Below are 15,642 nucleotides of genomic sequence, written 5' to 3'. Positions count from 1 at the left end.
CAGATACAGATGCAGTATATATGAAAGCAAACACGCTCTTTTCACCTTATCATAGAAGGTGAAGAGGGAGTCAAACTCTTTAACTGTGAGTCTGATGCCCTGTGAGTACGAGAGAGAGAGAGAGAGAGAGAGAGAGAGAGAGAGAGGGAGAGGGAGGTGAAAATTGTTAGAAACTGCAGGATATTTCTAGAGAGCGGTAAAAGCCCCACCAGCTCCAGACCTGATATTAATCCATGCAGATTATGATAACTGGGACTAGATCTGAGTTAATCCTGATCAGACTAATCCTCTGTGTCAGAAAGGAATTGTTGATCTGCTCTCGCAAGCTAGCGTGTACATATGGGAACATACATGACAAAATACATGTGGGAGATATATGTAGATTAAGATCGTCACTGTGCAGCAAATGTTGAACTTTGAAGCATCCAAATCGTTTAGATAGTGGCTGTGTATTCCCTCAGTAATGTCTCTTAGCTAAGAATATACATGAAAGATATATAAATATATAATAAGGTATTTGCAAATTAAAGATTAAAAACAACCCACTGCACTTTAATTTGAAATGTTTGACTTCAATCATCAATTTAATGGTTTCCAAACACATAAGAGGGGTCTATCATGTTTTAAAACAAATAAAGTAATGTTTAATTTCTGAAGGACTTAGCGTAAGTAAACATGCATTAGTGTCAATGACCCATATGTCCATTCAGTACTTTGATGACAAATAATCCTCTTGTAGTGAATCCAATAATGTTGAACTCTACTATTCTGACTTCTCTAAATCAGAGTTACAGGACTCCAGTCTTAAGTAGCTATAGTAGTTTTTTCTATTCCTAAAATTACCTCGAACTTCAGCAGGAAATTTTCCTGGACTGGCAAGAGCCTGCAGTAAAACAACAGAGGATGTTTCATCTTGTTAGCATCCTTCAAGAGAAGTTTAAAAATGTAAAACAGAACAGAGACGAACAACTGGAGACAAACTCACCTTGCCATCTCAGAGAGGCCCAGCTTTCCATCACCGTTCAGATCAAACATCCTCAGCTGCACGGAGAGAAGATTAGCAGAGAAATCATCAGAGAAAACCCAGCCAACAGAAGGTCTTCATGTACGGTCCTACACACACATTTCATATGTTAAAAACATCCATTCGAGACAGCTTAGATGGCTGCAGCGGAGTATGTCGAGACCACAGATGGCTGACTGATGCTGGTGGTCAGAAAAGTGATATATAAGCACTACAGGTGAGCTGGAGGCTGAATGCAGACATTGATGTCGTTCAGTACACTACAATTCAAGCTTTTAGGGATTATTATATCGGTTAAATTATGTAGAAATGTAGCAGGTGTAATTTACACTACATATGGGCATGAAGGCATTGTTGTTGAGCGTTAACCGATACACTACCGAGTACATGCAATACAACAGATTTTGTTTTAAATGGTCTAAAAGGTACATGGTTCTTTTCAGCTTTTGTCACGGTAATGTTAATATGAATATGAATCAATAGAGAAAAAACTTGATTAAACTCTTGACATTTAAAGTCTTGAGTCTTGCGGTTATAATGCAGAGTTTGCAGAAGCAGAGTTCAGGGGAAAACACACTCTTCGCCTCGTGATACTCACGATCGTCTGCGTGTACTCATTGAGCTTCTTGTCGTTGTAGTTTCTGTTGGCCTTCTTCAGCAGGTCAGACAGGAAACCCTGACCAGAGAGAGAGAGAGAGAGAGAGAGAGAGAGAGAGAGAGAGTTGGTGATTGGACGACATGCTGCATTTATGATTGTGGTTCGCAATTTTGGTGAAAATGAATGATGTTGATGTGCAGAGATCAGGGTGTGAAAGCAAGTGGAGGTTTTGTTGTTTTGTAACAGCGAGAGTTTTCAATGGAGAGCACAACACACATGTGCAGGCTCAGAGCAGCTCCCTCAGTGGAGGCATTAGCACCAATTACACCGCTAGCATGACACAGAAGCTAATCATCACCTCAACCAAGGTCTGGTTTGTTTACAGTAATTACAATCATACACATTACTGACTATAATTACCACGTGTAAGGGCCTTTTTTGAGAGTGTGCATGTTTTTGTAGAGACAGAGGTCTAAATGACAGAACCACTACACCTCTGTGAAAGTGCTGTACAGCTATGTCTCTAGCATGTGCTTTAAATGATTCTACAGTACATTCATTGGCTTTATTGCAGTTGAGTTTGGCATATTGTGTTTTACCTTCAGCTCATTCGACTCGATGTAACCGCTCCGGTCAGAGTCATACCTCCGCCAGGCCTGCAGGAGAAGAGTAATGATGTTACAGTAGCTTTCAGAAAACAGTCAAAATACGCACTTCACTTCACGGCTGGCAGACCTTCTCTATATATTATCTGATTTACACAGAAGAAGAAAAAGTGCACAATAAAGAGAATTCACAGTGGTACCAGGGTGTCATCTGACGTAAATATAGCGGCTGTCGAAGCCCTTATCAAAGATGGATACTGAAACCCCTCCAGCACTCACTGCCTTTCCCCTGCAGAAAGCTGTGCTCCATTTATAATGTATGGCTGTCTGAGAATAGCTTTAACACACAAGAGCAGCCTGAACATCACACCACCGCTGAAAATCCTCCTCAGCCCAAGCCCAAGTAAACCAACTGTGTGTGTGTGTGTGTGTGTGTGTGTGTGTGTGTGTGTGTGTGTGTGTGTGTGTGTGTGCGTGTTGGGGGGGGGGGGGGGGGTATTTTGAATTCAGGACCAGATGTTCGATGCCTCGATGTTTTCTCTCTAATTATTTTAACATATGCAACTGAAGAAGGCGAGAGGTTACTTGTTTTCTAGAGAGTGGTCAAATGTGTTGTTTACTTTCTGGCAAGGCATTAAATGCCTGTGTGATACAGCCTACTATCCTCCTATATTCCTACTATCTTTGAGACTGGAGACATGTTTGGTTTGATAAAAACTATTTTTCATTTAAACGTATTCGCCAAACAGGACAATTTAAGTCACCTTTATGCTGTCATGGATGACTCTGACCGGTTTCCAGCACAATATCTAACATTTTGTAAGTGTCTGAGTCCCCGTCACGCAGCATCCAGGCTTTAAATTAAGAATTTACACCCTTACTGGACTGTTTCCACACGAAACAGGCGTCCTAACTTGGCAGGGACACAAAGCTGAACATGTGTCCCACAGGACGCGCTGTGATGCTGACTTGAGGCATTTGAGGGGAGATTTCACAGCTCAGTAAAGTTCAGCAGTTAGTCAGTGAGCAACTTTTTCCAACAGAAACAGAGAAAGAAGAAGGTTAATAGTGACATTGTGGGCTGAAAAATCCAGATTCTTTACCATAATTACATTGAATGAGTTTTGATGAGAGTGAGAGCTTAAGGCGAGAGACACAGATAGACAATATACACAAACTTACAGCCATAAACTCGGCGCTGGATCCCACAAATTCTCTGAAACAGAGCAGGAAGTTTTCCTCTGTGGGCAGAAGCTGAGCCAACTACGGAGTGGAAGATAAAGATATACGTATATTTTATGTTTATGGGTTAGATTTTACATTCACAAAGACAGGATACATTTGGGGCATTTCCGTCTTTATTGGATAGATTCACAGCGGAGATACAGGAAAAAATAATAGAGACAGAGCAAGGGGGGCTGGAGTCAAACCAGGGATATACTGGGCAGTACGTGTCTTAACCATTAGACCACAGAAGCAGCTGTTTTCAATCAGTTCTTACCTCTGACATCTCAATTCTACCATCAGCGTTCTTGTCAAAGTTGGCCATGAACTCCTTCATCTTCTCTTTGAACGCAGCATGTGAAGGATCCTGCAAAACCATCAAATCACAGATCCATGAGACGTACGATAATGCATCCTTTAATTTAAACACATATTTAAGACAAAACCCTATTAATACATGCTCACAAAGCCAATCCTGTCCACGAGAAATTACATTTATGTTACTACAAACTTGCAATAGCAACTCAGTTTTGTATGAAATGGAATGGCACTGAGATAGCGTTTCCTATCAACATAATGAAGAAACAGTGTTAATTAACGCATGTGGCAAGTCGCAAAATGTGTGTGTCTGCAAAACATTCACTGACAATATATTTAATTTGTTTTCCCTCCTCATGTTCAGGCACTCACAGCACTTGGTCAGGGAAAGGTCACCCTACAACTAGCCTGCGGTACAAACATGAAGCACTTCCTACATTAGAAAAAACACATAATCTAGGCAGCACTTCTATTTCCCCTCAAAACATAATTGGCAAAACAGATTAGTACTAATATGTGCATGTAATTTCAAGGAGACAGAGTTGCCTAAGCAATTGTGATTAATACACAGTATGTTCATTTTATTTTGTCAAATGATGGATTGAATGTTTACTGAACAATTTGTTGTGGAAAATCAAACGTGTCAAAAGTGTCAGCTACTCGCGTCCCTCTGGGTAAATGTATCTTAAGTATTCAGAAATGTGCCACAGTGAGCACTCGCTCACCACGCCTGCTCCTGCTCCCCGTCTCGCAGTCTCCAGCTCTTTGAAGAAGTTCTCCAGCTCCTTCCCTTCGATGTAACCGTTTCCTGCGGAGCACCAGAGGAACTAAATTAGTTTGGCACAAATGCGGTTATGAAGCTTTTAAGTCGCCTGAAGCTTTGTTGACTGCTCAAAAGTTTGATGAAAGACTTAGATGTGGATGAAAGATTAAAGGTCACTGGGGGTCTTTGAATTTTGGAACAGTCACCAAACCTCAAGTTTCAAGTCCTCTGTGACTGGATCCAAGTACAGAACTGCTTGGACTGTATGCAGAACGTATACATGCTTACAGCTGTACTTAAATCAGTTTCTTTGAGAGTATTCGGTTGGTTTAACCCTGAATTTAGTGCACAAGTCAAAACACAAATCTGGGTTGTCAATATTCATGTCTTGAGTGAAACCCGGAGCACTGCAACACTGGGAGATAAGACGAACACATGTCATATCATCTCTACACAACTGAAACAACTGAAAACTTTTAATTAAAAAACTCACTTTGATGAACTGAAGGCCCGCCACACAAAAACAAGATAGTGTCTAGAGAATATACTCTATTCACGCTCATATATCTCGTGCCAAATTGGCATTCAGCAGCGGCAGGGATTGTGGAGATTCAGCGATGTGCTGCAGCAGAAGAAAAAAAAAAACAGACCACAAGCGTCCAGTGCAGCTGGAGTGTAAGCAGTATAATGAGTGTTTCCTAGCCTAAGAGGGTGAAAGTGGGCAGTCAGATTGATGCTTATTGGGGCATTCTGTCCTTGTTTCGGGATTTGTACTTCTTATGACAGCCACATGACTGGAGATGATTCAGTATGATCATTTACGCCACCGTTTTCCCTGCAAGTCTAACACATAGGACATTAAGCCTTCTCTTTTTAATCATAAGAATGAGTCCCATCTGTCTACAATCCGAGCAGAGGGGGAGTTGGAGGGGTTCATGGCTTTTACAAAAATAGACGTTAATAGAATTGTTATTTTTAATTCAGAATAAAACACAGATGTACAGAATAAAATGCAGAGATTCACTCTGCCCCCCCCCCCCCCCCTTCATCTCTTAATCTCTTATCCTCTCATCTCCTTTGATCATTTTCTCCCTCACCTCCCCCCTCTTCCTCTCGTCTCCCTGTCCAGATTCATTTGCACACTGTATTTTATAGGTGCTCCGTGTCACCATCTGTGCTTCAGCTGAGCTGCTGTTTTAGATATAAACAAATCACTGTAGGAACACAAAGCACTGGGTGCGGAAAACAAAGCAGGCAAAGCTGCATCCACTCAGAGTAACCTGACATACATCTTCAGTTCAGTTTCACTTTCAAACTTAAACTGCTAATAATTTCTTAACCCCGGCTGCCATTCAAACTGAGTAATGGCTGGATTAACCGTTGTTAGCCAAACAATCAGATTCTGTATCAAACTGTGTCTGGAAAAAAACTTGTGTGAGACATGAAATCAGCAAGAAATTAACCCCTAATCCCCGAACCCACCAATAAAATTGTCATACCTGCTTCTGCAATAACACTGATTAACATAAGGAGAAAAAAATGATGAATAATGTACTTTCAATAAGAATAAAGAAAGTCAAAAGTAGTCAGAAGTAGTTAGCCAGGTTGCTAATACTCAAACCAGTTAAATAAAACTCCAAAAGCTACAAGCTGGACATAAACAATACCACTACATCATATCTTTACACTCTGTTCTTTATAAGCCAACATCTTACATCAGTTGCAGGTATTTTGGCATAAACCAAAAAAAGGATTTTGACTTGATGATGGCACTAGATGGATGACAAGTAAATGGACGACAAAGTTATTACACTTCATCCTGAGTGGAACATGAACATGTGTGCCACATATCATGGCAATCAGTCCAATAGTCGTCAAGGTGTTTCACTCAGAACCACAAATGTCAACTTCATGGTTGCGCTGTAGGAAAAGTCATTAAGATTCATCTTTTGGGCATCATGAATGTCACAACGCATTATGGCAATCCATCCAATAGTTGTTGAGATATTTAGTCTAGACCAAACATTGATTACCACACTGACAGTGCGGCTAAAAAGATTGTATACTGTAGTATCCTCACTAAAATTCAGTTACTTAGATAATTATTTATGGTGCCTTCATTTAGAGGGGTTGACTATTAAATACTGAACTATTTTTACTCAGTTTTACTTAGAGCAGTAATTATTTTACTGAGTGCTGCATCCATCTTGCTTGGCTGGCCCTTTACAGCTGGGACGGCAGAGTTTAGGCTGATCAAGTGTGACAAAATGTATCCAAGAAGGGGAGTATACACAACTTATTGTGCATAACAGAGTCAGCAGAGGGGAGAGTAGCACTTTAACAAAGACCTATACTGCAAATTGTGTGTATTTGTGTGTATTTGTGCATCTGAATGTGTTCTTGTTGTCCTTCAAAGACAAATGGACATTTCCTACTCATGCACCTACAGTGCAGATACAGTAGTTACTGGCCAGATGACGAGTTTTGTGTTTCTTTGCTTAAGTTTGTCTCAACAGACACTTAACCTTAAATTAAATTGTTAGCTAACATTTTCACTCGGCACGTCCAGTTAACTCTTCTGGATTCTGCTATTACATAATCTATATATACATAAAACTCAGATGGGGAAAACAAGAAATCTATGATGAAGTATGAGTGTGTTGAAATCCTGTGACTTGTAAGAAAGCACACATAAGTGTTCTCAGTTCACTGGGGCTCTCTGCCAGAGTTTAGCTGCAATGCAAATCTCAGCTGCCACACGGAGCGCACCACTGCACACTGGATACTGAGCAGATGCAGCCCTCTGCCTCCCAAAACACAGCTCAACTGCTGATTGCTCAACGGCACCTCGAAAACATCCCAGCTGCCTAACACGAGTGACTCACTAAATGTAAAGAAAAACCCACGTGAGGTTGAAGACTTCCCACCGCGGCTGGAAATCCTTCCTTCAGATTCTCACTTGTGTCTATTCGTCCTGGTTTTCCCTGCCACCAATAGGAGCTATCTTGACTATCTTAGCCAACAACAATTCTTCACCAACACATCCCCAGAAATAGATCATTTACAGTGAGTGGACAGAAGAGAGAGGCTATTTCTGTGATCAGGTACAAGGCTCTATTCCCCTGGACCATTACCGTTTTCCATGTAATTGACTTACAAGCCGTGTAGTAACTGAAGACCATCAGCTCTGTGGAATAACTTAATTTGGTCTACTTCTAATTTTCACATCTACTGAGCACAGTGGTTTATGTATTAATGATGGTATTAGATGACATTAGATGAAGGCAAGGCTTTCAAACATGTTGTCATAGTGGTGGGCCCAAAAAAAGCAAATGTCCATGATTCTACCCATCTAGGTAAGGAAGTAATTAGCTATCGTTTCACCACTAGTGTGGTACCCTTGAGCTGAACACTTAACTCCTGAAGCTTGAAGACGATGGTTTAAAAAGAAAAGTCACTGCAGTCGTCCAGGTCTGAGAAGTTCTGGATCAATTAGCCATTGATCTGTTTTTCTCTCATTCTATAGTAAGACACACCTTACTATATAATGATATAATATAAACGTTTTAAAATGTGACCTGTTTTTGAAACTCTGTGGCCACTGAAGTGGCAGCTGAGCAGTCAATATGTCCTCGAAGGAAACAACACAACAGATCATGGCCTTCCAAAATGACCCATATGAATGTTTTCTGATCTGGCGCCCCTATCGGCAGGATGACGTGAAATTAAATTGAGTTTCTCGGACAGGGTTTAACAGTAGAGGTCAGAGTTTTTACTGAATGGTTTCAGAAAATAAGTCTTCAGTTTATGTGATAATCACTAAAGCCAGAGTGGCTCATAGTGAGACAAAGACAACACTCTTTTCCAACCTTCAACTTTCAGACCTGAAACTGACAAAACCAACTTAAACAATCAATTAACAAAACAGTTTATCAACTGACTGATTAACTGACTAATCACTTCAGCTCTATTTGTTATAGATTTAACTTCACCACAGCATATAAAAATGTTCAATTCAGCTCGACTACAACATTGAATAGCTGCTTATATGTTAATGCATCATCACATTTTATATTAATAGTTATTTACCTTTGTTTTACTTTTAACAGGTCATTTTAATGATTTACGCTATGGGGACTTGCGTTTTGTCCCCACCATTTGTGACGTGTGTAAAGAGATTTATGTCCCCACAACATGAGTAATACAAGGCCACACACACACACACACACACACACACACACACGCACAGTTCATTCCCAGTAAGCTCTCAGATTCAGAAGCTCCTCCCAGTAAACTCCAGTAGAAAACACTCCTTCTCTCTGGCGTCCTCCCCTCTCTCTCACCTTCTCACTCCCCCTCCCTCCCTCTTGTCCTCCCTCCTCTGCATCCTTTCACCCCCCCCCATCTTTTGTCTCTCTCTCTCTCCCTCTTTTCCAACCTCCTCTCTATAACTTCACTCTGACGGAGTCTTATTTAATTTTATCTCATCATAGTTTTAAAAAACCTCTGTAGATCTTCGGACACATTTAAATCACAGCAGATGTTGAAAGTCACAGCATGAATGATATTACAAGATGTACATAAGAGCATTAAACACGTACAAAAAAATATCAAGCAAATAAAGAAAATCAACACTTAAAAGGAGTCTTATTCATTTCAAATTGGCTCGAGCGAATATATTATTTTCTTACAGTAGTTATTGATGTTTATGTAATATTTCCATGATTGTTAAACAAGCGCTTCACTGGATTCATTTTAAAACACAGAAGAGGAATTAAACCATCACTGCAAACGAAATTGTTGTAATACAGTAAATAAAAAACATGAGTTTCTAATGGTCAAACACACATTTCTCACAATTATATTTTTTCTTAGCTTATAAAAAATACTAATTGACCACTCAATTGTTTCCACACTCATCAGACGGGTGGACACCTGAGCGCACTGACCGTCTGCGTCAAAATGTTTCCAGATGTCGATGAACTGCGCGGCGGTGATCTCCGCCAGGTGCAGGTGGGGCGGCTGCTGTGCTTGAGTTGCCATCTCTGCTGTTTGTCCCTCCCGTTTGTCGAGTGTGTTAGTTGGAGGTAAACTTTTCCCGGTGTGGAGCTCCTTGGTACTGTGAGCAGCTCCTCCTCAGTTGAGGCTTTTAAACCCCCCGCGGCGTCCGCGCTTCTCCTACCCGCCACACGGGGGCGCCTTCACCGTAAACGGAGACTGCAGGCAGGAGACCAATTACAGGAGGAGGAGGAGGAGGAGAAGGAGGAAGGTTCTCCTGGGCTTTGCATATGAGTTACCATTAACTGCTGTCCAGGCTGCTGGTTTGATAGCAGGATCATTATATATCATCCAATCCTGCTGCTCCCTGGAGGAGAGAATTACATCAAACAATTTATCCTTCAGCGGGGCGCCCTGCTGGCTCCACCGGATCTGTTGGATGTTTGTCATTTCTGTCTCTTCTAATACTAAAGCTCTCTGCATTGTGAATTATCAAATAAAGTATGAATACATTAAATATCCCATCCCAGGGGCCACAACACCTCAGGAGGAGGAACTCAAAACAATGAAAATGTGCCTTGATGTGCATCTGATGCTCCAGTAAGGGCATCACTCCTTCTTTTACTGTCTGCTGAGTTTTTTGATTGTACCCATCAGAAGTCACTTACACCCTCCCTCCATTCTCAGCTTTTACTTTCATCTCGTCCCTCCCTCAACCTTTCACACCCTCCATCATTCCTCCCAGCCAGCGGAGGTCGGAGGGGGCACTCAGTCTCCATGGCCAATCGAACCCACACTTGGCATAAATCCAAGCAGCAGCAGCGGCAGTATAGCTACTAAATCACCAACACGCCCTTTGTTCATCCTGCAGGATGAGCCATACACTCCTCCTATCTCGTTCTCATCTTCCCCCCTCCTAGATGTGGTGCGTCTCCGTCTCCAGTTTGGTCCCCACAAGCTGGTGTGAAGGATGGGTGCTGTGGTGGTGGGGGGGAGGGGTGCTCAGATGGAGAGGATGCAGAAGAAGAAGAAGAAGAAGAAGAAGAAGAAGAAGAAGACAACTCTTTATCTCCTCCCTGCAGAGCTGTGTGCTGCTGATCAGAGAGAAACGGAAGACAACAAAAACAGAGAGAGTTGGAGAGGGCAGATAATAAGTGTGTGTGTGTGTGTGTGTGTGTGTGTGTGTGTGTGTGTGTGTAGGATAAGTGCATATGTACAACGACTGAATGTTTATGTGGAAAACACAGAAAGGGAGGGAGGGAAAAAAAGTCGGGGGAGATATTTATAGGAACTCCCATCGTAAAGCCTGAACTGTATGAATAATAATTACAGAATTTATAGGATTTGTTTGCAGAGCTCTGAGTCGTCCCTCTTGAAAGTGTTGGAGGTAAAGTGATGGGATGAATAATGGAGAGGTGATATGACAACGACAATGACGGACTATAAGGGACAAAGATGTTAATGGACCTCTGATCACCTTTCAAATGGAAGTGTCAGGTGGATATGAACACGCACACACGCCAAATGAATTTAAAACAGCTGATGGGAAGGCTGTGGTGTTAGCTTTGCACGCCAGTCATTATGCATTTCGTGGATTGCAGATTAGGGATAATTATGCAATCCTGTTAAGGCTGTATCAAATATATCGTGAAATTTAGATTAGTTAAAACTGGCTTAATGTTGATAATTAACATTGAAAGGGAAAGCAGGATGAGGAAATGTTGCAGCCAGGTGTTTAAGAGGCTTTTCGGTTCACTTTGATTTAATTTAATGAAATGCAACGACAATGTAGCATCTCTGGTGTAATGCAGAATTATGCAGGATCAAGTGCACAAATCCTGCTTGAGTTTATGCATAAAAAGAACTGATTATTAAAAAAAAAAGATAAGCTATGGTCAGAGTGCAGACTTAGTATTTGTTCTGTTGGAAGATTAAACTGAATGAGCACTGACCGAAATATATTCTCATTTAAATAAAGACAGATACGTGACTGCAAGTTGAAACTGTGGGTTAATGGTTTTCATTATAGATGATGATATTACCGCCAGTCTTTTGCTGTTTCACCACATCTGTCCTGCTTGAATCGATGGAAGTCAACACCTCTTTCTTACCTTTCACTCTAACTATACTAACTATTCCTTGTGTAACCTAAAGTACAATCAAAGCTTTAATAGTCCAAGTTGTAAATAAAATGAATGTGTATATTAAGGTCATAGTAATATATTCTGGCATCCATTTTGTAATGATCAAATGAAGCCTTGTATTTTCAGTGTCTCTGAAAGCTGTTTTGTCAGGCTGTAATACAGCCTCCGAGGATGAGCGTCCTCCTCCTTTTCTTACAGATGCTGACATTAATCCAAAGAAAGAAACTTTTTTAAAGAACTCAACACCAATTTTAACCTTTTGAGGTTCTGTTTTATTTTGCTTGTTTCACTCTTAGGCGTGCTGTGCTGTGCTTTGTGAGGTTTATATGATAAGACGTTAGTTGTGTGGTTGAAAAAACGAATATGGAGACTGAAGCGTATTGTATTAAACATTAGTGTCTTCTAAATAACACAGATGCAGCTGCCTAAATGTAACGTCTTCCTGATCCCCGAGAAAGAGTCAGTTGCTGTTTAACATGAGAACCTACCACAACGTCCAGTAACACATCCAGCAAAGTGAGAAATTATACCTCACAAAATCTCTCAAACATAAACTACTGCACTGTCTGCGACACACTGGTGCGTGCACAGAGTGACCTCCAGCATGCTGTCACGGTTGAATCTCTCTGTGCCTCATTCTGATATCTGATCAACCAACAGCACGCGAGCCAAAGAGAGGACCCACCTGGCGAATTAACTACACCTGACATGGTATGGAGAGAATACACATGGCATCATAAATAAGAGTTCATAGGGAAGAGAGGTCAGAAATTACGAAGATTGTAACAAGAAATGAAAGACTGAAGAAGATGCATCATAAAAACATGCTGACTCTTCCTGAAGTATTGACTCTCATGTTAGTTATCAAATTACTCTTTTATCACTCTAATTAGTTCAATGAATCTGGTGATCTCACGTACATCCCAGTATAGTTTTGCCCACCTTCGACCTGAGCAGAGGTCTGATCAACCCAAACAGCCATATTGACCCAGACCCGGCGAGTAAAAAGCAAACTTCACAAGTGTGAGTTGGGAACCATCCATGTTGGTTTAGTCCTGCACCTCCACCCACTACAGCTAACTGCATGCTGATTATTGTACATAAGAACATGCCTTCACCTGGTGTTCCCTCATACATCATCAGGACACATAAAAACACAAACAATTCAGCAGACAATCATTCCTCTGAGTGGAGGCGGTCCAATCAGGCCTGTTTGTCTCACGCACCTGTCATCATTAGCTCCACAGCAGCTCAGCAAAGGCATGTTAATGTGCTCCTTGATGAGGGCGACATCTCCAAACCTGAACTTTCACTCCTTCACTAGAATAGAATAGAAAATATCTTTATTGAAATTTGTCTTCAGCTCACCAAACACAAGAAACAACAACATAAAAAAAACAGACAAGCAGCTTGTAAAACAAACACATAGACGAGGTCACATTACACATTAAAAACCTCCAACAAGTCTATCCCTCCTGCAGCTTCTCATCATGCAGCCAGTCAGGTATCAGTTGAAATGCATCGCTGAATATAATAAATTACACCACAAGTCCTCCTCACTGATGTGATGCCACTGAGACAACACACATCCAAAGCTGCATAATCACACGCTCAGAAGAACAATAAGTACCAAATGTGCATATTGTTGGTAGGAATGAATTTCATGATGTGGGATTATTTGCGTGTGTGTGTGCATGTAGATTAAATTAGGCTTTCTGGGTTTGACGGCTGGAGACATTTTGCTCCGGCGTTAATACGGTTGAGCAGAAGTCAGAGGGGGAGTGTATGATTTGTGTAAATTAGAGTGACAGGGTGCCTCATCGCAGTAATCAGCCATTTTTATCAGCTGCACAATGTGGACTATAGTGTGATCATCGGAGATGGAAGCTGTTGGAGTTGCCAAAGGCTGGAAACAGATAAAGCAGAATCTATTTGGCAGATTGTGTTGGAACAGATAAACACCTTACGATGAGAAAGAAAAATGGCGTCATCGTTTACTGCATGCCATTTATACAGGAAACAAATATGTAGAAAATCACATATAGTGATAGCAGCTCAGCAAACACTGCCATCACATGGGGGGGCTTCCAGCTGAGATAGGAGCTGAACACAACACAATGTGACCCAAACATCACCATGTGGCCTTTTGCAGATGAGGTGGGTGTTCAGCTTCACATGATAAAATTGTATTTGTGCTGAATGGTTGTGAGGAGAATGGCATCTCCCTGTATGCAAGCAGGACGATGTGCCTCCCCTCCCCCGTGGGGAACAATTAAGATACTGGACCTCCCGAGAGCAACTCTCAACCGCAAAAACAACCCCACCGCTAGTAATAATGTCACCTGAGACAAGAAGTGATAATTTGTCCTTATGATGCAACAGTGAGCCCTGCAGTGAGGCTGACAGGCAGACACTTCCACAAAAAGAAGAAATGATGGGAATGTACGGTCACGTGATTACAGTTACATTACGTGGTTACAAGTAGCATTGGTTAGCAGAGAGTGAGTCGAGTTGAGAGCAAATTTTGCACACACACACACACACACACACACACACACACACACACACACACACACACACACACATTTTAAAGGAATAGTTCAACATTTTGGGAAATACAGCTGGTATATAGCCTGGAACCAGAGGGAAACAGCCTAGCTCTCGCCAAGGGTGAGAAAATCCATATCTAATGCCCTATTCATTAACATAACTTGATTGTTTGATATGGACAAAAAATGCCAAGTTGCGGTTTTAAGGGGGGTTATTTCAAAAGCATATGATAAATATATAAAATTATAAACAACATCAGGAGTGTTACAGAACAGGCGATGATAGATATTGAAACATCCTGTTTGGACATAATCACAGCTCTTGGTGACACGTCTCCTTTAATTAAATCATTAAATCAGCAGTATGGTCACGTCTTGCAGTGTAGAGCTCTTCACTGTTACAAACAGAAACAAGTTTCAGAATGCATCAAATAATGTGGATGCTGGTTTACGATACACAGGGTATCATAAGCGAGGTGTTTGGCCCCACACAAACACAGAGTAAAGGTTATCCTCCCAAACCCGGTCTGCATCCACTGCTCTTCATCATCTGTGGGGCTTTTTTGTTTTTTGGGGGGGAGGAGAAATGTGAATCTGTGCAAACATGGACAAACATGGATCACACACACGGAGGGAAAAGATGTCTAAGCACAGGAGCTCAGCGCTGTGATGAATCACCATGAGTTGACAGGCCTCCATAAACAAATGCACTGAAGCACAACAAGCACCCCCACATGCACATATATAAGTGCAGCATACATACATGAGCAAAAACACGCACAGATGGCTGTGTAGTGAATATATATGTGTGTGTGGGTGTGTGTGTGTGTGTGTGTGTGTGTGTGTGTGTGCATGCGTGCGTGTGTGTGTGTGTGTGCGTGCGTGCATACATATTGAATGCCAACAACAAGTGTCCCTGAGGCCTGATTTGTGCCCTCTGCCCCCACCTCTGTCCAGGCAATCCCTTTTATTGAGTCAATTCAATTCAGCGGCTGAACGGAGGTCTATTGATGTGCCTACAAGCAAAGAGGAAGAGACAGGCAGAGAGACAGACACCCATTTATAGTAAACAACACTAGCAAAGAGCTAATCTATCAGCCATTGATTGTGATTGTTCAAACATACTGTTGAAGTCGGTGAAATCAGACCCTGTGATTACAAATGTTAATCCAATTAAACTAAAACCAATGCGGGCCATGTGGGACATAACGTAGCTGCCAAACTGTTGGGAAACATGTGTGACCCTGACACACACTCCGTAGCGTCACACACTAACTGTTTTGGCAGTTGCACGTTTAAACCTTTGGCTCCAGCTTGTTTTTATTTTGGACAGAAAATGACACAATGAGCTAAAAGTGCAAGCGGTTGGCTCTGAATCTGAGACTTTTCTGATCTTTTAAAACGCTTACAGAGAAATAT

At 41.5% G+C, this 15,642-nt stretch overlaps 1 protein-coding gene across 1 annotated transcript in view; it reads right to left on the bottom strand.

Moving 5' to 3' along the window:
• LOC139283963 (calretinin-like) overlaps positions 1-9,575 on the bottom strand; it is a 10,432-nt gene extending 857 nt beyond the window's left edge. Inside the window, exons 1-9 of the mRNA XM_070904081.1 lie at positions 9,482-9,575; positions 4,498-4,577; positions 3,729-3,818; positions 3,410-3,490; positions 2,222-2,278; positions 1,623-1,700; positions 986-1,041; positions 844-883; positions 46-99 (exon numbers count right to left, since the gene is read on the bottom strand). Coding sequence (XP_070760182.1) covers positions 46-99; positions 844-883; positions 986-1,041; positions 1,623-1,700; positions 2,222-2,278; positions 3,410-3,490; positions 3,729-3,818; positions 4,498-4,577; positions 9,482-9,575 — 630 coding nt within the window. The remainder of the gene's footprint in view (positions 1-45; positions 100-843; positions 884-985; positions 1,042-1,622; positions 1,701-2,221; positions 2,279-3,409; positions 3,491-3,728; positions 3,819-4,497; positions 4,578-9,481) is intronic.
• Between the last annotated feature and the right edge of the window lie 6,067 nt (positions 9,576-15,642).

This window comes from Enoplosus armatus, chromosome 1 (genome assembly GCF_043641665.1).
Source record: "Enoplosus armatus isolate fEnoArm2 chromosome 1, fEnoArm2.hap1, whole genome shotgun sequence".
Lineage (NCBI taxonomy): Eukaryota > Metazoa > Chordata > Actinopteri > Centrarchiformes > Enoplosidae > Enoplosus > Enoplosus armatus.
Note: the sequence above shows the minus strand (reverse complement) of the source record. Positions and strands in the feature narration are given on the sequence as shown.